The sequence below is a fragment of the Morus notabilis genome, unplaced genomic scaffold, assembly GCF_000414095.1.
Source record: "Morus notabilis unplaced genomic scaffold, ASM41409v2 Scaffold396, whole genome shotgun sequence".
Taxonomy (NCBI): domain Eukaryota; kingdom Viridiplantae; phylum Streptophyta; class Magnoliopsida; order Rosales; family Moraceae; genus Morus; species Morus notabilis.
The window spans coordinates 180,882-204,385 of record NW_010362367.1 but is presented as its reverse complement, the minus strand read 5'-3'; the positions used below and the strand labels follow the sequence as shown (position 1 = coordinate 204,385).

The following is a 23,504-nucleotide window of genomic DNA, read 5'->3' as shown; positions in this document are numbered from 1 at the left end:
CACAAACACGGTCCGGAGCACACGGTGAACAAGAAATGGAAAGCAAGAGCAGGGTTCAGTCGCAGATAGCAGAAAAGGAAAGCGACAACAATCATATTATGACGAGTCATGCTCAAACTCCCACCAATATTCCTCTCCTCACTCCTTACAAGATGGGCAATTTCGATCTTTCCCATAGGTATTTTTCCTCATAATAACCTTTTGCCTCTGTTGTTTGAGTTTCCTCCAAAATTCGGTTTTCATTCCTCGGATTAATTTGTAATTTAAGTGGTTTGTGTTATTCTCAAATTATAGTTGCCTTTGGTAAGGGAAATATTTCTGTGAGAAATCTATTATGGATACCTCTTTAGTTTCTCAATCATGTCTTGCGCAGATCATGTATAACAGAAACTCTTATTCTTTCCTTTGCGATATAAAATCGGGGATTCTTTACTGTAGGACACCCTATTTTGCTCCATTGGTGGACCAAGTAAAAGAATGGTTTTGAGTTTTGAGCTTTGACTTTGATTGTTAGCGGTGAAAGACGAGTCTATTATTGATATCATGTGTTCATTTACACGTTAGCTTTTTCTATTATTTTTAGGAAACATTTTAGTTTTTTTTTTTTTGCATGGACCGATTTGTTGTGTTTAGTAGATTGATTCTTAAACTAAAAACTTTTACAATAGGACCTCTTGAAGTTTAAAATTCGTTGCAATTGAAAATGGTGTTAAAAAACTAACGAATTTTCTCCACGTGACTCGTGACGTCTTAACAAGGGTATGAAACGTCCATTTGATGGATTGAAAATTAACACATTAAAAAAGTAATAAAATCAGAGAAAAGAAAAATAAAAGAGATAAAAATTCCTAGCCCCACCGTCTTCTTCACATTACTGCCTGCGTCCTCCATCCCTCATCCGCTCACCGTCGCGCCCCTATCCCGCCTAGCATTCGCAGCGCGTCTCTCCGCCACCGGAACCAAGCATCATAGTGCCCTCCTCGCCAGATGCCGACGTCACAGTGACCCCCTTCGCATCCTTTCCGGTGCCGCAGCGCCTCCCTCCGCGGGATGACACCGCCGCCGTCATAGCAGCCCTCTCCCCCGCTTGATCCCAACGATCCCCCACGAGATCTAGTCAGCTTGTCTATGACCAACGTGATTTCCCTCTTGACCCGTGTTGTCTCACTGTGTATGAAGGTTTCAAGAAGGAAGTTCATTAAATGAAAAGAAAAAAAAAAAAGAACTGGATTTGGTGAGAAAACCCAAAACATATTGGAAAAATCAATTTTTGAGTTGCAGTAGCAAAAAAAAAAAAATCAGTTTTTGAGTTAAGCTTTGGGATATGCAAACCACCTACTTGGTCTCGCCGAAGTTCACAACGGCGGCGCCACGATCGGCAACCATCTGCCTCTTCCGGCGATGGCAGCCTTTATCTCTCCGGTGGCTCACTATTTTTAGTTTTAAGGCTTCTTTTTTTACGTGACTTTGAGTTGTATACCTAAATGAAATATTATAATAAAAAATTAAATTTAAATTTTTATAAAAAAATACTATAAAAATATAATTTGAAGCGTGATTTAAAGATAATTTAATTATTTGATTCGTATCATAATTTAAAATATAATTTATTATTTATTATAATATTTTTTTTTAAAATTACACGTAAATAAAAATAATTTTAAATTTATAAACTAAACGTTTATTTATTAATTTATTAATTAATGAAATGAACGTATTTTTAGTTTTTGTTTTCTTCTTTTTAATCAAAAAAAATTATTTGCTACTGTTCAAATTCACATGGCTACTCCATCCAATTTTTTTAATATCGTTTTTAATTGGATCCGATTTGCAATTGGTTTTAAAATTTAAGGAGTTGATTGTAAAAATTTTAATTCAAAGACTAATCTATCAAATACGTAAAGTTTAAAGGGATCTCGTGTAAAAAAAGCCTAATGCTTTTTATAAAACAGTTTTTTTACATCGAAAAAAAAAAGAAAAAACTCATCGGAATTCGGACATCAAGTAGCCGACCTCTCCGGTGTCCATGACGAGCTCGCCGCGATCCGAAAATGGAAGCTGACTATGAAGAAGAACATTTTTCCTTCATTTTTGACCATGGTTGTTCTCATCATCCGATATCCCCTTCTTACCAAAAAAAAAAAAAATTATAATAATAAAAAGGGCACGTATACATCCATTTCCCAACTTCTTGTTGCAAAAAGAAACTGGAAAAAGAAAAAATGACAGTCATTATCATCAGACAAAACTCCCTATTAACTTTTCAAGAGACTGGAAAAAGAAAAAATGACAGTCATTATCATCAGACAAAACTCCCTATTAACTTTTCAAGAGACTGGAAATAGAAAAAACAACACCAAAGATTTGAGCTTTCTCCGTTTTTTTTTTTTTTTCCTTTTTTGATGAAGTTCTTATCCTCCTCCTTTATTTATCTCCTTTCTTGTCTCAAAATAATATTTTATTTCTCCTTATAATCTTCCCCTATTTTCATCACTTTGCGTTTCCCTTCGTGTTGTGCATCTCAAAAATTGATTTTGTGGGTTTGCTTTTTTCGTCTTCTTTTACAAAATCCCATATATGAATTTTTTATTTTTGTGTGATCTGTAGTGAGTTGAGTCTCTATTTGAGCTCTATTTTCTGGGTTTGCTCGTTATGTAGACGTCAGACTTGTTTAGCGCAAATTGGGTGGCCTTTGATTTATTTTTGTTTTTAGAAAAGATGTTTGCCACGTTGCTCATATCAGTCCAATTGCATTCTCTTAGTCTCGTTCATTTCACCGATTCGATTTTTCAATTTTAAATTTTTACAGTAAGAAGCTCTCAGAAAATGTTACATTTAATTTTTTCTGCTACAGTAAAAAGCTCTCAGAAAATATCACATCTCAACTCGAATTAAAAATTCGAATCCGCAAAGTGAACGAGGCCTTAATTTAAAAGCTAACCAATATTTATTTTTTTTAAGACTCAAATTATTTCATAGGTTTCAATTCATAATTTTAATTTTATTATAATATTTTTTTTATAAAAAATTTAAAATTTAAATAAAAAATTATTAATTTAAATATTTACAAGATTGGGACCACAATTTAAAAGTTCATAGCAGCTATTATCATATGCAAAGAGTTAAAATAACAGCCTCATTCACTTTGCGGATTTGAGTTTTTAATTCGAGTTGAGATGTGATATTTTCTGAGAGCTTTTCACTGTAGCATAAAAAGTTAGATGTGACATTTTCTGAAAATTTTTTACTGTAAAAACTTAAAACTCGAATCGGTGAAATGAACGAACCCAGCGTCTTTTTGACCGTACAATTTTAATCTAACAGCTCCTAGTGAGGTGCTCCACCGAGTGTCCTACAATAAAAAAAATCCCATAAAATCCACATATTCCTAATCAATAGTATTTTGAGAGTTTTCTTTCGGTGAAATTTCTTAAAAAAATTCATCAATGAAACATCATATTTTTAATCATTAGATTAAGTTTTTAATAATTAAATTTGTGTTAAAAATTACAATAAGCTGCATAAAACTGCTCCCTTTGTAAATCTAACCGTGAAAAAATAATCTAACGGTCAAAATAGAGTGTTGCACTAATAAATATTTTTAGGAGGTCTCATTGTAGATAAAGCCTAGTATTTTTGTACATTCTTAAAGGCGCGATACTTTTGCACTTTTCCCCATAAAAAAGGTAGAGTGATTTTCTTTCTCGTTTAGGATCTGTTTGGTTAGAGGGATAGAGAATATAAAGGATGTAAATAATTATAATAATCTTTCATAGTGTTTGGTAGGATGGAGATAGAGTCGAAAGCATGTATGATAATTATTTGTTAAATCACTATATTGTTCATTTAAACTATTTGTTAATAATTGGCTTTTTTATATAAACAGTTACTCAACTTTACTAGTTTGACAAATTGATCATCAACTTTTGATCTTGACAATTCACTTCATAAACTTTGAAATTCGTTGTAATGTTGGTCAAATTGAAAACATAGTTAAAAATTTAGACAGTTGCTTCCATATGAATGTTTAATGAGGCTAATTTTGATCTTTTTGCATTGAATTAATATTTGTATGGACATTATGAGTGAAAAGATTTTTGAAATTGGGGATTAACTTTTTTGGAAAAAAAAAAATTAGAGGTTCCTTAATTTAAAATTGTAGAGGTTCCTTTATTGTTTTTACTAGTAGATCCAGTAATTCGGGTCGAATTCCTTTGTATTCGGGGTCATTTGTGACATATCGAGTATGTATTTCATTCTTTTTAGTAATAAACTTGGGTAATCTTATCAAATACTCTTGAAATTGTACGAGTTAAGATTTTTACCATTTACTCTTGATTTATAACTTTTTTAGACAAATAATTACACTAACAAAAGGGTATTTATCAAGAGTAATGGGTAAAGTCCAGTCTCATGTACTCTCAAAGGTAAATTCTCCACTTTTTAATGAAAATTCCCTTTATAAAAAAAAAATCACTCATGATGTATAATATGAGGTCTAATTTGATGCAAAAGGACTAGAATTAGTCTCATTAAATGTTCACGTGGAGAAAGTCTAATTTTTTAACTTCGTTTTGAATTTGACTAACATTGCAATGAATTTTAAAGTTTAATGAGTGAATTGCCAAGTTAAAAATTTAGTGACTAATTTACTGAACGCGTAAAGTTGATGGAGTATCCGTATAAAGAAGCCTTAAAATTTATTTAGAGGGTAAAACAATCACTTAAAGTTTAAAGTTGATGGATCGCTAGAAGGATTCAATTTGATAGGCCGTGAGGGCGACACATCCTTCCAATGCTCTCTCTCTAACAAAACAAGGATTAGAACCCTCCCTCCATCACTCTCTGTCCACTCCTCTCCCTCTTTCTGTCTCTTTTCTACTAAACACACTCTTAATTATGTATTTAATTACAAAATTAAGAGTGCGGCTGATTGGAGAAAAATCCTCCTTTATTTATTTATTTTTTTTTTAAATTTGTTTCGTTTAATTTCAAATAATTATTTACTAAAATAATATTTAAATAGTAATTATTAAGGATGTTTTTAGTATATAAAAAAACTTTAATAATCTATAAGGCTCTTTTTAAAGTATTAAAACTTAACGGATAATTTTAAAATAGTATAAAATTACAGGAATACTTTGAAGAATTGCTCTAGTATCTTTCCATAAAGCGAGGACACCTAGGAGCTGGTTCCTAATTTGATTTGTATCAGCTTAATACTTGTGTTCAATAAATATTCTAATGATTTTTCTTATTAATATTTACAGAGTTGTTTAGGAGCTGGTTCCTAATTTGATTTGTATCAGCTTAATACTTGTGTTCAATAAATATTCTAATGATTTTTCTTATTAATATTTACAGAGTTGTTTAGGAGCTGGTTCCTAATTTGATTTGTATCAGCTTAATACTTGTGTTCAATAAATATTCTAATGATTTTTCTTATTAATATTTACAGAGTTGTTTTGGCACCACTGACTCGGCAAAGGTCATACCACAACGTTCCCCAGCCACATGCTATTTTGTACTATTCTCAAATAGAAATAAAATGGTCGTTGAAACTTGAAAGCTTTGTAATGTCTTCCATTTTATTTCTATTTTTTGGCTATTTATTTTTTCTTTCCATGTGTATAGGTACCCGGATACCCCTGGTATATGGAGGAAAGAGCAAGTTGAAGCTTGGAGACCTATTGTTATTGTTGATGCTGTTCATGCCAAAGGTGGTATATTTTTCTGTCAAATTTGGCATGCGGGGAGGGTGTCCAATTCAAGTGAGTTATTGACTTCTTTATCATGTTACATAATACATATACATATCATATATATTGAATAAAGAGAACACAACTTGGCATCGGGTAAGATTGTAAGCATCCCAATTAGCTTATCACCCAGAAAAAGTTTACTGTTCACGCCCACCGTCGGAATCGAACCCACGACCACGAGGTTAATAGCCCTGCGCTCTTTGTTACATGATTTATATGGAGTTTATTGATTGCTCTGTGGTTTCTTGTCAAATGCATGAGGTGGAATTCAAAATTCCAGAACAATGGAACTAATTGGTTTAGTACCTTGTGGTGTGTACAGGTTACCAACCAAATGGCCAAGCTCCAATATCTTCAATGGACAAGCCATTGACTCCCCAAAATCAAGCTGATGATGTTGATGTTGCCCAATTCACAACTCCTAGGCGGCTAAGAACAGATGAAATTCCTCAAATTGTCAATGATTTTAGACTTGCTGCAAGAAATGCCATAGAAGCTGGTAGATTCTCCTTCTAATTAGACGTAAATCTTGTTGGAAGTAAAAAGTTTTCAGCAATTTAAACTACAAAACCTCTCCCAGATTCTTTTCTATTATCCTTGCTTACAGTTTCTCTCACCAGAAAACTAGAAGTTCTCCTTTCTCTCTCTAAAACCCATAAATTCTCTCTCTAGAATTGTACACCAAATACCCGTGAATTACCAAGCCTGGCAACATATTAGACTTATAACATAAAGTAGATGATGAACTGACTAAACTTGGAAGTCTTCACCGCCTTAGAAACTAAGCTTTTAACCAAAACGCTGCGTTCTGTATTGCTGCATCTATATTCTAGTAAAAAACGACTTGTCACTTGGTGCACTTCCTTTCTCAGTTTTATGTCGTTTCCTGAGATTACTCCACAAAACTCCACCTTAATCTCAGAGAAAACTGACACTGTAAAATATTTAGAACTTCTCTGAAGATGTCACTGCTCTGACTTCGCTAGCTAACATCAAGTCCTACCAATGTTTAGTAAGTCCAGACGCTTCTGGAATTTACCAACGTTGATCACCTTGGTTACCATATCTGATGGATTATTTTCTGTGTTGATCTTTTCCAATTGTACTACGCCTTCCTCCACCTTCTCTCTGATGAAATGGTGTCTCACATCTATATGCTTGGTCTTCTCATGGTAGACTAGGTTTTTGCACAAGTGAATTGCAAATTGACTGTGAGAATAGATCATAGCTGAACCCTTAAGAACTTTCAGCTCCTTCAATAGTCCTTGTAGGCACATTGCTTCCTTGACTCCTTCAGTACCGACAATATACTCAGCTTTTGTACTTGACAGTGCTACAACTGACTAGAGTTGAGACTTCCAGCTTATACAATTTCCATTTAAGGTCATTATATAAGCTAAGGTTGATCTTCTTCTGTCCCTGTCACCTGCAAAATCAAAGTCTACAAATCCTTCTAATACCAAATTGTAGATTTCTTTTTATATATGAGACCATAATCAATTGATGTATTAACATACTTTAGCAGTTAATACACTAACTGCATAGGCCAAACCAGGCCTAGTGCAGATCATGGCGTACATTAAAGACCCCACTGCACTGGCATATAGGATCTTCGCCAGTTTAAGTTTTTTTCCTTTGTAGATGGAGACTAATCAGCACAAAATTTAAAATGGCCAGCCAATGGTACAGATGTTCTCTTAGACTGATCCATAGAGAATTTTTGTACCACTTTCCTCAGATAATTTTCTTGGGATAGATGCTGAATTTTATGAAATATATCTCTTTTAATATCTATTCCTAGGATTTTCTTGGCTACCCCTAGATCTTTCATGTCAAACTCAGAACTTAACAAGTGTTTAACATCTTTATGACTTTAGGATCACTGCTTGTAATAAGCATGTCGTCAACATATAGTAAAAGATATGCAGGGGATTTAGTATCAATCCCCTTAAAGTATAGGCAAGAGTCATAGTGACTCATAACAAAACCTGCTTTTGTAACATACTGATCAAACCTTTTATACCATTGACGAGGTGATTGTTTTAGTTCGTATAGTGACTTCTTCAAGAGGCAGACATGATTTTCTTTGCCTTTTTCTTCATAATCTGGTGGCTGATTCATGTAGATTGTTTCTTGAAGGTCTCCATGTAGGAAAGTTGTTTTGATGTCCATTTGTTCAAGCTCCCAATCTTCATGTGCCACCAGAGCCAAAATGGTCCTAATAGTCTTATATTTTGCCACAGGGGAGAAGATTTCTATATAGTCCACACCCTCCACCTATGTAAAACCTTTGGCAACCAACCTTGCTTTGAATCTCTTAGGCTCCGTTGGGCTAATCCCTTCTTTAATCTTATAAATTCACTTGCAATCTACAGGCTTCTGCTTCTTTGGTTTGTTTACCAAAATCCATGTATTATTCTGCCTTAGAGATTTCATTTATTCTTCCAATGCTTCTCTCAATTTACCAGCATTTAGATATGTTATTGCGTCATGAAAAGTCTTTGGTTCTGTAGTAACTAGCTCTTCTACTGCATTTAAGGCGAATTCTATTAAATTTCCTCCATCATAGCGCTGAGCGGGTTTAACATTTTTTCTTTGTCTGTCCCGTGTCAATTGGTAGCCCTCCAAATCATTCGGTGCTATTTCCTCGGATTGTGTGTCGGTCATTGGGGTTTCAGTGTTTCTATTTAAAACATCCTGAGCAGGCGTTGTTGTTCATCCCCTGTTTCTTCTTGATGTAGGGTACCTTTTGGCCCAATATTGTTCTCCACCTCAAATTGAAGTTGCTGGATTTGATCTCTACTTGTACCTGTATCAAGAGAGGGAGAAACAACATCGTCTTTTTCTTCTTTTAAACAGGGCATATCATATTCATTAAAAATAACATCTACTATTTTATACCTAGGACCATTCCTGACACACAACCTATATCCTTTAATACCTTAATGATATCCTAAGAAAATCCATTTTATTGATCTAGGGTTTAATTTTCTCTCTTTTTGGTGTACATAGGCAGCACACCTAAAAATTCTCAATTTTGATAAATTTGGAGGTTTACCAGTCCTACACTCCTCAGGTGTCTTCAAACCAATTAGTTTACAAGGACATATGTTTATTAGATAACAAGCTGTTGTAACATCTTCACCCCAAAAATGTTTGTTTAGACCAGCAGTGAAAAGTATACACCTTACCCTTTCTATTAAAGTTCTATTTATTATTCAACTATCTCACTTTATTGGGGAGTTTTTCTCATAGTCCTATGTCTTAAAATTCCTTGATCATGAAAAAATCTAGTGAAGGTTTCATGGCAACATTCCATGCCATTATCAGTCCTAAGAGCTTTAATTTTCTTATTAGCTTGATTTTCAATTAATGTTAGCATGAATGTAGTCAAGGGGGGCCTTTGCCCTGAATGTAGAGGCTAAAAATTTCAGCCTATGTTGCTTTCCTAAGATGCACTGTTCATAGAAGTGTAAGTGTCCAATATGCTCTTTTCCAAGTAGGCCTTGCTGGTTGAGCTCTTGTAGATCCCTCTCACTTATATGGCCCAATCTTTTGTGCTAAAGAACTGCCTGGGCCTTATCTTTTGTTGCAGTAGCTGCACCACCTGTTACTGTTTGGCCTTCAAGGACATAAAGGCCCTGATGCTTTAATCCATTTAGAATCACTAGAGAGCCTATTAGAACTTTTAGGACTCCACCTTCTGCTTTACAAGCATACCCAGCATCATCTAAGGCTCCAAATGAGATTAGGTTTCTTCTCAAGTCTGGAATATGTCTCACATTTGCTAGAACATGAGATAACCCATTGTTGAGTTTAACTGTTATTGAACCTATACTGATAACTCTAGGAATTAGAGTTATTTTAGGCATTTCTAGGCTTATAGTTGGCTCATTCAAAGGCTTAGTTGTTAATTTTCTGCTTTATTTTCTCAACTTTTGGTTCATGTGGTGCACTCTGTTGAGATTTATTTGTGTGTTGTTTCTGTGATGTTTATGAAGAAAACTTGATCAAGGAATAGGCTAACATGTGTCCAAGAGGTGTTGTTTTTTATCTGAGCATGAATGGTTATTGCCTATTACAACCTTTCCGCCATTTATGCTTTTGTACTATGTGAACCTGTTAGGAGCGGAGATAATAAAGGGAAATGACTAAAAATATTAGGAAAATAAAGGAAATATATTGGCTGAAAATGAAATGCTAGAATCTTTAGCACCAGCTTCCACCAATACAAGTGTCTGTATGGATAGGACAAGACTCCCAAGATACAATATACACAATTCAATTTGATAACCTGAAAGCTAATCCTAAATAGATATTTATAGAAAACATCCTTAAAGTCTTTGTAACAAACAACTAAAAAATAGGAAAACATGAACTAAGTGGCGAAATGGCTGAGTGGATACGTGCTGGAGAGAATCAAGGAAATAGCTACTCCACTGCTTGGTTGAATGGATCATCCTCCACGTGTGCTAAACCCAAAAACTGAAGGAGTTAGACTTGGTCAATGCTCCCAAGAGCCTTATCCCAACTTCCACGTTGTCTTCTAGAATAAGTCTTAAGAGGAGTTGGGTTCGTATCAGTGCACCCTTCCTGAAAAGACGCTTTGTCCTCAAGGCGGAAGGAAGGAAACTGATGAGCAAGCAAGTCATAGTCTTCCCAACTAGCCTCTTCAACAAGACGTTGACGCCATTAAATGAGTAACTCCAGAGTCGGAATTCCAGATTCTTTCACCCAATGGTGTGACAACTTTTTCAGGCCCCACCATGAATTCCAAATCAGCAGAAAGTGGCAAAAGTGGAGGAGAAGAAGTAACTGAATAGCCTCGAGCAGGATGAAGCAAGGAGACATGAAATATTGGATGCACCGGACCAACTTTGCGAACAATTGTATATGGACCAAAATACCTTGGAGAAAGCTTTTCATTGATACATTTAGCCAAGCTCTTCTACCGATGAGGCTGTAAATGTAGAAAAACAACATCACCTACGTCAAAGGACAGATCACGGTGTTTGGAATCAGCTTGGGATTTCATCCGGGATTGAGCCTTCAAGAGGTTGGAATGCAATAACTTTAACTTTTCGTCACGGGCCAAGAGCTGCTCTTCAAGATCAACAAGTTTAGTTTCTCTGGGAACAAAGGAATGCAATGATGGAGGCTCTCTCCCATACACAATCTGAAAAGGAGTTGTATTGGTAGAAAGCTTGTGTTGAAAGAATACTCAGCCCAAGGTAGAAATGGATACCAAGATTTAGGCTTATCAAGAGCAAAACAATGCAAATAAGTCTCAAGGCACCGTTGAAGTAAGATAGCACCCACACCATTGGAAGATGCATCACATTCCACCATGAATTATTGCGTGAAGTCGTAAGCGGAGAACTGGTACGGATGTCAGAACCTGTTTAAGTTGTTGAAAAGCTTCCTCAGCTTTGGGCGTCCACATAAAAGCATCTTTTTTGGTCAAATCCGTCAAGGGTCGAGCAATGATACCATAATTTCGAACAAAGCGCGTGTAATAACCTGTAAGACCTAAGAACCCACGAAGCACTTTCACAGTTTTGGGCAATGGCCAATCTAATACAGCCAAAATTTTGTCAGGGTCTACGACTACTCTATCTTTTGAAATCACATGACCCAAAACCCAATTTGAGGTTGCCCAAACAGAAACTTTTTGGGGTTAGTAAAATAAGATTTGGCAAAAAAAAGATGAAGGACTGTCTGGAGGTGTTATTGGTGTTGTTGGGGAGTGGGACTATAGATTAAAAGGTCATCAAAGAAAACCAAGACGAATTTTCTGAGATATGGTCTGAAAAGGTCATTCATTGCTAATTGGAAAGTGGATGGTGCATTGGTAAGGCCAAAAGGCATTAAAATAAATTCATAATTGCCTGAGTAAGTGCGGAAGGCTGTTTTATGGATATCGGCTAGCTGGACATGAATTTGGCGATATCCTGAACGAATGTCAATTTTTGAGGAAATAGTGGCTCTGTGTAACTCATCCAGTAATTCATCGATATTTGGTATGAGATATTTGTCAGGTATGGTTATTTTGTTAAGGCTTCTGTAATCAACACAGAACCTCCAGGAATAATCTTTCTTCTTTACTAGTAGGACCAGGCTAACAAAGGGGCTTTGAGCTTGGGTAGATAAAACCAGATTCTAGTAAAGCAGCCACTTGGTTTTCAATTTCAGTCTTTTGGGAATGTGGGTAATGGTAAGGCCTAATGTTTGGGGGTTTGGAATTTGGTAACAGGGGAATGACGTGTGAGTGTGTTCTGAATGGAGGAAGGGATATTGGTTCTGTGAAAACAGATTGTAATTCATATAAAAGTGTCTGAATTGGGTTACCTGGTGACTCTGGAATTTTTTTGAAAGATTAGAATGAAGTCGTAGTTGGTTTGTCCGACTGAACTCCTTGCAATTTGTAACGCTTCCCTTGCCAATTGAAAATCATGAACATATCCTTCCAATTGGCTTGAACTGTGTTGAGAGAAGCCAACCATTTGATCCCCAAGACCAAATCATCTCCCCCAATCGAAAAAGGGTAGTAATCTTGAGTGACGAATAAGCCTGGCAACTGAACATGAAGATCACGAAAAACTTTATTACAGCGAATGATGTTCTAGTTTCCTATTTGTACGCCGAATAGGGGAATGGTTTACACTGGAATTCCAAGCTCCTCCACGATAGTTTCTGCCACAAAATTATGTGTTGACCCATTATCAACAAGGATCAAGACCTGCCGCTCATTGATTTCTCCCTGAAGTTCCATGGTTGCACCAACCGACTTTCCCAAAATTGTGTGGAAAGAAATCTCAGCAAAGTCTGCCGCTGGTGGAACGCCGTCATTGAAATTTTCGTCGTCTCCACTGTCTGGATGATTGCAGTCCGTGAGTTCCATTGGAGATAAGCTTGTGGATTTACATTTGTGACCCGGAGAAAATTTCTCATTACAACGGAAGCATAGACATTTGGTTATTCTGTTCTGTTGTTCAGCTTCCCATGATCGAGTTTGCGGTGGTTGGGTCGTCGCTTGGGTGGTAGGGGAAAATTGTCGGGGGTTTGCGTGAACAGAAGAAGCACGCATGAAAGATGTTTGGGGCTGTGGTCCAATTGGCCCTTTTGGTGCTGCGATGTGGGCCTAGTTTGGATTCAAATTCAAAAGCCAAACTCATGGCTTTATATATTGAACGTGGTTTGTGAATCCGTACGTTAGCCTTCAATTCTTCCTTTAAGCCACTGAGAAAGACCCCTAAGAGACAATGTTCGGGCCACAATTTGACTCCAGCGGCGCGTTTGGCGAACTCTTGACGGTATTCTTGAACGCTCCCCACTTGCCGAATGTTGCATAGATGCTCGTCTGGATTTTGGAATTCTGCAGGTCCATTGTTCTCTTGAAGGGCTTTCACCAATTCTTCCCAATACACAATAGTTTACTCACTATTGATCCAGGCGAACATATCGAGGGCGTCACCTTCCAAGTACACGGCGGCAATCTCGACTTTCATATCATCTGGGGTTTGATGATAATGGAAAAATTTTTTTGCTTTCATAATCCAACCCCGTGGATCACCTCATTCGTATTTAGGAAATTCCATCTTGGTGTATAGGCGTTGCAAAAGGTTACGCAACCACCAAGGGCTATCCATCTCCGCTTCGACATCATCCACCCAAAAAGGCTTGTCTCGTTGACAAAAACCCAAGCTAGTTTCCGCCATCTTTCCTTTGTCTTGCTTGCCTTGGCTAGTTTCTGCGGTTGGTTTGTGCCTTGAGAGCAGCGACTTCAAGTTTGGAAGCAATAGTCGAAAGATGCTGAACAATGGGGTCAGGACTTGGGTCAGTAGCAGAAGGGTTGGATATGGTGTTCACCATAATGGACTAACCTGGCTCTGATACCAAAATGTTAGGAGCGGACATAATAAAGGGAAATTACTGGAAATATTAGGATAAGAAAGGAAATATATTGGCTGAAAACGAAATGCAAGAATCTTTAACCCCAGCTTCCACCAATACAAGTGTCCGTATGGAGAGGACATAACTCCCAAGATACAATATAAATAATTCAATTCGATAACCTCAAAGCTAATCCTAAATAGATATTTATAGAAAACATCCATAAAGTATTTGTGACAAACAACTAAAAAATAGGAAACATGAACTAAGTGGCGAAATGGCTGAGTGGACACGTGCTGGAGAGAATCAAGGAAATAGCTACTCAACTACTTGGTTGAATGGATCATCCTCCACATGTGCTAAACCCAAAAACTGAAGGAGTTGGACTTGGTCAATGCTCCCAAGAGCCTTATCCCCACTTCCACGCTGTCTTCTAGAAGAAGTCTTAAGATGAGTTGGGTTCATATCAGAACCACTCCCTCTTGGGACACATATGATATGTGCACCCAGAATCAAGTATCCATTCCTCATCATTCTAATTTACTCCTACTGCCAATATTTCAGAACTCTCATAACCTCCATCTTTAGCTGCCACAGCCACATATGCATTTTCTGGCTTCTTTTCTGCAAGCTTCTTCTTGTACTCCTTACAGATTCTCTTAATATATCCAGGTTTGTTACAGAAGAAACACTTCTTCTGTCCATTCCTGGATTTTGATCTAGAGTTGGGTCAGTTCTTAGATTGATCTTGGTCCCTTTTCTGAGGCCTTCCTTTTGAGAACAGACCTTCATCCCCTCTCAGACTCAATTCATTCTTGATTTCCAGTTCACGAGATCTTAATGCTGACAGTACATCATCAAGAGTTAAACTCTCTCTGCCATACTTAATGGCATTCTTTACATCCTTATACGACTCGGGCAAAGAGATAAGCAGGATTATGGCTTGATTTTCTTCTTCTACCTTTTCTCTGATATTGGCTAAATCAATGACGATCTTGTTAAACACGTCAAGATTCTTTTCTAGACTTTTCTCAGGATCCATTCTAAAACTGAATAAACTTTCTTTCAAGTAGATCTTGTTTGTCAAAGACTTCGTCATGTAAAGTTGTTCCAGTTTTAGCCATACCTTAGCCGCCGTGTCTTCTTCATTTACTTGCCGGAGAACGTTGACAGAATAATTGTTGAATACGTCGTTTCTTGCATCTCGGCCTTCTCTTTTTTAAACACTAACAAATCCTTCATGTCGCCTAGAGCTTTTGCCACTTTTTGTTGTATGAGGATGGCCCTTAGTTTTTTTTCCTCCAAAGACCGAAATCCCCTGTTCCATTAAACTTTTCAAGCTCAAACCTTGCAATCCCCTTGAGTTCCGATTTCCTTGAAATTTTGATAAAGATTATCAAAACCCTTGTGTGAGTCCACTGGAATTCTTAAAAAATCTGCTAATGAACTTGGCTCTAATACCACTATTAGGCTGATTCTAACACAGACTCACCGAAAAATAAGAAATCACAAATACGCAAGATCCAGAAAAAACAAGAACACAAGAATTTATTTTACCGAGGTTCAGAAATAATTCCTACATCCCCATTGAGCTCTTCCTCAGAAAAGCTCTATTTACTATCAGAGAAATTTATTACACCCTTCAACCTCTCAATACAAGAAGAGCCCCAATTCCAGATTACACAAGAACTCTAATTTAGAGCAAACCCAAAGATATCCTAAGCAACCTGAAAAGAATACCTAGTGGAAGAACACCCAATACAAAACCTCTCCCAAATTCTTTTCTATTATCCTTGCTTACAGTTTCTCTCACCAGAAAACTATAAGTTCTCCTTTCTCTCTCTAAAACTCAAAAATTCTCACTCTAGAATTGTACACCAAATACCCGTGAATTACCAAGCCTTACAACATATCAGACTTATAACATAAAGTAGATGATGAACCGACTAAAGTCGGAAGTCTTCACCGCCTTTCCACGTGTCTTCATCTTATTGGCTAGGAACTAAGCTTTTAACCAAAATGTTGCGTTCTGTATTGTTGCATCTATCTTCTAGTCTAAAACGATTTGTCACTTGGTTCAATTCCTTTCTCAGTTTTATGTTGTTTCCTGAGATTACTCTACAGTTGTGCATATTACATCATTTTTTTTTATTGAAATAACATATTTACTTCATCTTTAAAATGTTTAAAAGTGTGTTTAGTTTTACAAGTTTCGTCTAAGAATTTATACTAAAGAGAGTAGTCCAATGTGTAGAACGTTATTCTGCTTGGGGAGATTAGGGTTTGTTCTTTTAGAGTGTAATTTGAGTGTAGTTTTTGAGTTGAATTTGAATTATAACTTGAATTAAAATTGTAACTTGAATAAAGTTGAGTAAAGTTGAATAAAGTTGAAACTTAAAAGAACGTGAACTTAAATAAAATTGTAACTTGAATAAAGTTGAGTAAAGTTGAATAAAGTTGAAACTTAAAAGAACGTGAACTTAAATAAAATTGTAACTTGAGTTTAAATTTTTTCTGAGTTTTGTTACAAAAGAACAACCCTTACATAATTAATAGTTAATCAAGACACCTTTTGTTACAGTAAGATGCTAGAGTTTTCAACTTTAGATTCAATCATCCCTAATATTTCAAGTCTTTTAAGTTTCTACTAATATTGTTAACACTGTTTGTCTCCTATGTACAGGCTTTGATGGAATTGAGATCCATGGGGCACATGGCTACCTCGTTGACCAATTTCTGAAAGATCAAGTGAATGATCGAACTCATGAATACGGTGGATCCTTAGAGAAACGCTGTCGTTTCGCTCTTAAAGTTGTAGAAGCTACTGCCGACGAGATAGGGGCGGATAGAGTTGGAATAAGATTATCTCCATTTGCTAGCTACATGGAATCAGGGGATTCCAACCCTGAAGCATTGGGGCTTTATTTGGCAGAATCCTTGAACAAATTCGGAATTTTGTACTGCCACATGGTTGAGCCAAGAATGAAGACAGTTGGAGAGGCACATGAGACCCCCCACAGTCTTGTCCCCATGAGAAAGGCTTTCAAGGGTACCTTCATTGTTGCCGGGGGGTATGACAGGGAGGATGGGAACAAAGCTGTAGCTGAAAACCGCACAGACCTTGTTGCTTATGGTCGTCATTTCTTGGCTAATCCAGACTTGCCAAAAAGATTCGAGCTCAATGCTCCTCTAAATAAGTACATCAGAGAGACATTATACACATCTGATCCCATTATTAGTTATACCGACTATCCATTCTTTAAAACCAGTACTAGGTAATCAATTTTAAGTTTGGAAGTTTGAATGATTTATTAGTGGCACCCAAAGAAGCTGTATGGACTTGAATGATTTTCTAATTTTGTATGTAAAATTGCCCAATACTGGTATTTTTTTGAATAATAAAACATGCCATCATTATTTGCTACCTCGTACTTTTGGACTTTGAACATGGAGTCAATCGGACACAGCCCTGAACCTGCATTATAGCAGATCCTATTTAGCAAGATACATGTCCTTAAGTGGATTAATAGAGAATAAGAGAAGTTTTCCTTTATGAATAATTGTATGATTAGGAGTTAATATAAATTGCAAAATCCTTTTCTCTTCCTTTTTTGGTGCGTGTTATTGAAGAGTGCATTGGACTCAATAGTTTAACGTCAAAACGGCAAAGCCTTATTGGGGGGGGAGGTCATCCATGATTCATTGAATGAAGTCATAAGAAAACTAGTTACAATTTCTGCTTTCCATGCTGAAATAACAACAGTTCATTAGTAATAGTTGAAGCTAATTTCAACGCCAGTTTAATTTCTAAACTAAATAATATCATAGGTATATAGCCACACAAAAACAACCACTAATCCCCCTATTTTAAATATTTTTTCTCTTTGAGAGAGATCCCTGATTTATTAAAACATAGTATGGTCCTAAGAGTTATACGTATGTGATTCAAAAACTTATTTTTAAAGTTTTTCCTTTTACTCAAAAGATATGCAATTTAAGAATTGCGTAAATAACTCGAACACAGATTAATAAGAATAATAAATTAAGGAGTCAAATTAATCATAAAAAAATTCATATAAAAAGTATTGATATGTGAGGTTGCAGCACAGCCTAGCGGTAATTACAAAATAAAAAAAATAAAAAAAGTATTGATAAGTAAAATGTTGTTTTGTTACTCAAGAAAACAAAAATGAACTATTTATTTCCCACATAAATTAAACAATTAAACACTAACCAAGGAATAATGTTTGTCTAATGAGAATTGAGACAAACTATTTCACTGTTCTTTTTTTTTTTTTTTGAAATATTTCATTGATCTTTAAAGAAAAAAAAAAAATCCCTTTTTTTTTTTTTTTTTTGTGAAAAGGGTCTTTTATTCAACTAAAATCAACATTCATTTTATAAAAAATATATTTAAAATTCTATATCTTCTAAAAGAGGAAAATTCACTTGATTCATTTTTGTTTTTGGGAAAATTTTAACTAATAGCCACGTTTAATTTTTTATGCTAGTAAATAGCATCCTTTTTTTTTTTTTGCTCATTTACTACAATTGTTAATAAATAAAACCTTTTATTTTAAAAAAGATTGTAAAGAGTAAAAAATGAGTTTGTTAACTAAAACTTAATAAATAATATGTAACTTAAGAAGAATTAGTAAATGTTGACAGAAAATATATAATCTGAACTTTATGGGAGTAAAACTCGAATTTACAAAATTTGCAAAAAATGAAGTCAATAAATCTCAGTTTTGCTGAATCTAATCATGGATAATTTGAAATTTTCTGGATAAATTTGAGAAATTTAGTCACGGGATATTTACTAAATTTAGTCATGGATAATCTAAAATTTCTGATAAATTTGATAAATTTAGTCATGGGTAAATTCAATAAATCTCTTGTTAACAAATCTCAAATTTAAAGGATATTTGATTTATATATTTAAAATTATAATTTAAAATTATTCTTATTTTAAATATATTTTTTATAAAAAATTATAAATCATAATTTAAAATAAAAAATGAATATAGAAACAAACGTTTACTTACTTAACTTCCTGTTAATTATTTGTATTCTGCCTAAAAAGGGCTATTAACCTCCCCTTTACAAATTCTAATGGCTATTATTGTGGGCCATGGTGGTTCTTATTGACTTCTACTGGGTCAACGATGGTGGGCAAAAGCAAACGTCAGCATACAGATAGGCAACAACACGTATGCCGACATCAGCAAAAACAAAAATACACACGAATGCTCAAACGTCAGCATCAACTATTAAGCTCCGAATCAGCCCGAAAAACAACACCAGCACTCCCAAATCGCTTTTCTGTCCTACGGAAAATGTGGGACCCACATTACCTTTCTTCAGAGTTTCCCGGTTTAGCAGCCAGCAGCCAGCTGCGAGCGGCAGTCTGCACAATTTGTTTGTATAAGGAGACGGTTGGTTCATAAATTAAAATTATGTGATTAAAATTATTTTTAATTTATGTGTATTTTTTATAAGAAAAAATATTATAATGAATCACGAATTATAATTTGAATGAGAGAACAAATCTAAGTACCAAACATCCCTTAAATACCGCAATTGAGTCTTCATTCATTCTACACGATCTGAAACTAGGAATAAGAGCGTTTAGTAAAGCAGAGAAAATGGAAACCAAAAAACAGAGTTCACTTGGAGGTACACAAGATCAGAACGACGACAGTCATGCGAGTGCTGCTCAAATTCCCGCCAAGATCCCTCTTATCACTCCTTACAAAATGGGCAAGTTCGATCTTTCTCATAGGTATTATTCTTGCTCTTAATACTCATTTTGTTTAGGTTTCTTGAGTTTCTAATCTGAGCTTGGTTGCCTAAATGGTAAGGAAAATGTTTGATTCTGTGAAAAATCTATTACCAGTACCTTTTAATGCTTGTGTTTTTCGAATTTCATTTGTTACCCTTTTTGCTTGTCACTTTTTTCCAGAGTTGTTTTAGCACCATTAACTCGGCAAAGATCATACGGCAATGTTCCTCAGCCACATGCCGTTTTGTATTACTCTCAAAGAGCCACCAAAGGGGGTCTTCTGATTGCTGAAGCAACTGGAGTATCTGACACTGCTCAAGGGTAATTCTATTGGGATCACAGATTTCATGTTATTCTTTCTTTCTTCAATTGAAAAGTTTTGTAATGTCTTTCTGTTTTCTATGTGTATATAGGTACACGGATACCCCTGGTATATGGACAAAAGAGCAAGTTGAAGCCTGGAAGCCAATTGTTGATGCTGTTCACGCCAAAGGTGGTGTATTCTTCTGTCAGATTTGGCATGTCGGAAGGGTTTCAAATTCAGGTGAGTTATTGGCTTATTTAATAATAATATATGGACATTTGAACCCTAAATTATTTGAGATGAAAAAAAAAAAAAAAAAATGGTTGTGAAGTAGACGGCCCACATTATGTGCTGAAAAATTGTTACATAAAATATGACAAGGTTGTGAAACCAATGATATGAAATAGTTTAATTTTAATAACAAGTATGAAGTAGTGGAAATGGGACAATAATATGTAAATTGCTTCTTAGTAAAATATCATATCAGACGGGTGGTTTTGATTAGGTCAGATTGATAGCATTGAAACTGTTTGATTTAGGCATTTATTCTACCTTATTGGTGTGTACAGGTTACCAACCAAATGGCCAAGCTCCAATATCTTCCACGGACAAGCCATTGACTAACCAAATTCTAGTCAATGGTGTTGATGTTGCTCAATTCACACCTCCAAGGCGGCTAAGAACGGATGAAATTCCTCAAATTGTCAATGATTTTAGACTTGCTGCGAGGAATGCCATAGAAGCTGGTAGGTTCTCTCTTTAATAAAACGTAGAAGAACTTGGAAGTAAAAAGTGTTCTGACATCTAAACTATATGAATCACTGAAGACTTTAGTAAATGCACATCAGTAGAATTATAACTTTTGCTAAAGTTCTCTGCTTGTTACTTCATCTTTAGAATCTTTGAAATAGTGAAGACACGGTGGCATTAATTTTTTGATGTCTTGCCCAAGAATTTGTTCTACAAAAGTACGAACTTTGTCCGGTTTTGGGAAACTAGAAGACCAATAGCTAGTCAAGACACTTTGTACTAAGATGCCATCGTTTTCAACTTTTCAATTTGGTCGTTCTAATATTTGTCTCCTGCATATAGGATTTGATGGAGTTGAGATCCATGCGGCTCATGGATACCTCATTGACCAATTTTTAAAAGATCAAGTGAATGATCGAACTGATAAATATGGTGGAACCTTAGAGAACCGTTGCCGTTTTGCTCTTGAAGTCGTTGACTACTGCCGATGAGATAGGGGCGGATAGAGTTGGAATAAGATTATCTCCATTTGCTACTTTCATTGAATCCGTGGACTCCAACCCTGAAGCCTTGGGGCTTTACATGATGGAATCATTGAACAAGTATGGGATTTTATACTGTCATGTGATTGAGCCAAGACTGAAGACGGTTGGAGAGACACATGAAACTCCTCATAGTCTTGTCCCCTTGAGAAAGGCTTTCAAGGGTACCTTTCTTGTTGCTGGGGGTTATAACAGGGAAGATGGGAACAAAGCTCTGACCGATAACCGTGCAGATCTTGTTGTATATGGTCGTCATTTCTTGGCTAATCCGGATTTGCCAAAGAGATTCGAGCTCAACGTTCCTCTAAATAAGTACTTTAGAGAGACATTTTATACATCTGATCCTGTTGTTGGTTACACTGATTATCCATTTTTTGAGAACATTGTTTAGCAAGGTACTCAATTTTAGGTGTCAGGGCTTAAATGATTTATTACTAGCACCTAAACAGGTGGGGGAATTTAATGGTTTGCTAATGTTTTATCACGCATGTAACAGCCCTTTTGTACTGTATCTTTTGAATTATAAAATTAATCATCATTATTGTATTGCTACTTCATACTTTTGGACTTGAGCCTAATGGTGTCAATCGATTGTGACCTGGCAACGTAGAGAGGGGCTGTACTAAGCCCCGGCCCTACATTGTAGCGGATCATGTCTAGCACGATTATTTTTTATGTCATTACCGGAATTAGATACAAATGGTATAACGAAGTTTGTTTTTTCATTCATTGGTTTGTGCCTTGATTATTATATTTTAATATTTCCTTTCACCTCATAAATGTGTTTCATGTTCATATCCTCAACATCACGATCGTATTTTATACCATCATTAGTAGGTCTCTGAAAATGAAACACATAGTTCCTTCACGGATCCGGGTAGAAGTGTATTTGACCTGATATCTTTCACATTAGTTAGTAATCGTTAGAAGCTTTGGTGTAGGTATACACATCTACTGGCTCCTTGGCTGGCCAATTTCTGAAAAAAAATTCTATCGAACAACAAAAGAGAGAATTATGGTGGCTCCCAAGAGATCACCATTGCCGATTTCATTCGCCCTCGAATTATTTGCAGCCATGATAAACGAGATGAGGGGAGACTTGGTGTAAAATTTTACCGCCATGTGAGATTCAAAAGACTCAACCAAAAAAAAGAGAAAAAAAAAAAAAAGGTCAGGTTCTAATGACAAAAGGTCTACACGTTGAAGCCTAGAGGCTTGTCCTGGAATTGTCAAAATCTACAAGTCATATGCAAGATAGCAATGTCCACCACCGTTTTGATCCATAATTAAAAACAGTGATAATGGTTTTTTGAACCAATTAGAAAACAATTGGTTTCACATTTTTATGTTTTCATTTTTTTAGTATTTATCAAGAATATTATAATATATTAATTAATAAACACAATTTTATTTTTTATTATACTCAAAATAATCTCTTAAAAAACTAACCAAATCTAATTTTAAAATCGGTCTATTCTGAAAATAATCTCATTTTTATTTTTTATTAAAAATAAAATTATTTTAAAATCAATTTCAAACGCATCTTTAAATTCTTGGTCAAAGAAAGTACACATAAGTGAAAAAAAAGGAAATTCATCATTCACCAAATGAAATTAAAGAAAACGTAGTTATACTTTTGGCTTTTCATGTAGAAATATTAAAAAAGATTATCATTAATAGATGAAACTAATTTATATGCTAGCTAAAACTTTTAAGAGAGAGTACGTTATTAATTTTTACGTGATTTTATGTAAATTTAACAGTTAAAAAACTTGACCTACTAGTATATTAACGTACCAGAGAATGTTCTTTTAAATATGATAGTTTTTTAGCAATACAAAGCAACTATTGATGTCCCTATTTTAACTTTTTTAGGGGATTCCTAATTTAAATAATGGTATAGTCCTTAATACATATATATATCATTTTAATGTGATTTTGATCCAATCCCATTTTTCAGAAACCTAGGTATTCCTACCTTAGAAAGCTCTTAAATGAAAATTGCCTAAAAAAGTCAAATCTATTCATTCATTGATCTTTGAGGCAAAGAAAGAAGTCAACAGCAAATTCACATTTTTTATAAAAATAAAAACAAAATATGACGGCGGTTATTGTTATTTGCCAATAGTGGTGGACAAAATTAAACTAATAAATTCATTGGTGCTATCGTATTCCTACCTTAGAAAGCTCTTAAATGAAAATTGCCTAAAAAAGTCAAATCTATTCATTCATTGATCTTTGAGGCAAAGAAAGAAGTCAACAGCAAATTCACATTTTTTATAAAAATAAAAACAAAATATGACGGCGGTTATTGTTATTTGCCAATAGTGGTGGACAAAATTAAACTAATAAATTCATTGGTGCTATCGTTTTTTTTTTTTTCCTCCTTAAAATCTATTGGTGCGTAATTGCTTATGCATTTGTAGAATGCTGAATGAATAACACTCCAAGGCTCAAGCATTGTCAGCAGG

At 35.3% G+C, this 23,504-nt stretch overlaps 2 protein-coding genes across 2 annotated transcripts; both read left to right on the top strand.

Annotated features, from left to right (window-relative positions):
• Positions 1–86: 86 nt before the first annotated feature.
• Positions 87–16,968, top strand: LOC21397445 (putative 12-oxophytodienoate reductase 11). Its single transcript, XM_024167991.1, has 5 exons — positions 87–178; positions 5,459–5,578; positions 5,635–5,771; positions 6,085–6,261; positions 16,339–16,968. The coding sequence occupies exons 1-5, from the start codon at positions 99–101 to the stop codon at positions 16,932–16,934; spliced, it is 1,110 nt and encodes a 369-aa protein (XP_024023759.1). The 5' UTR covers positions 87–98; the 3' UTR covers positions 16,935–16,968.
• A 2,301-nt stretch (positions 16,969–19,269) lies between these two features.
• On the top strand, positions 19,270–21,687 carry LOC21397444 (putative 12-oxophytodienoate reductase 11). The gene is given in 6 exon segments (XM_024167982.1): positions 19,270–19,437; positions 19,618–19,758; positions 19,851–19,981; positions 20,311–20,487; positions 20,834–20,969; positions 20,971–21,687. Coding segments are annotated over 6 exon segments (1,176 nt in total). The 5' UTR covers positions 19,270–19,300; the 3' UTR covers positions 21,425–21,687.
• The last annotated feature ends 1,817 nt before the right edge of the window (positions 21,688–23,504 follow it).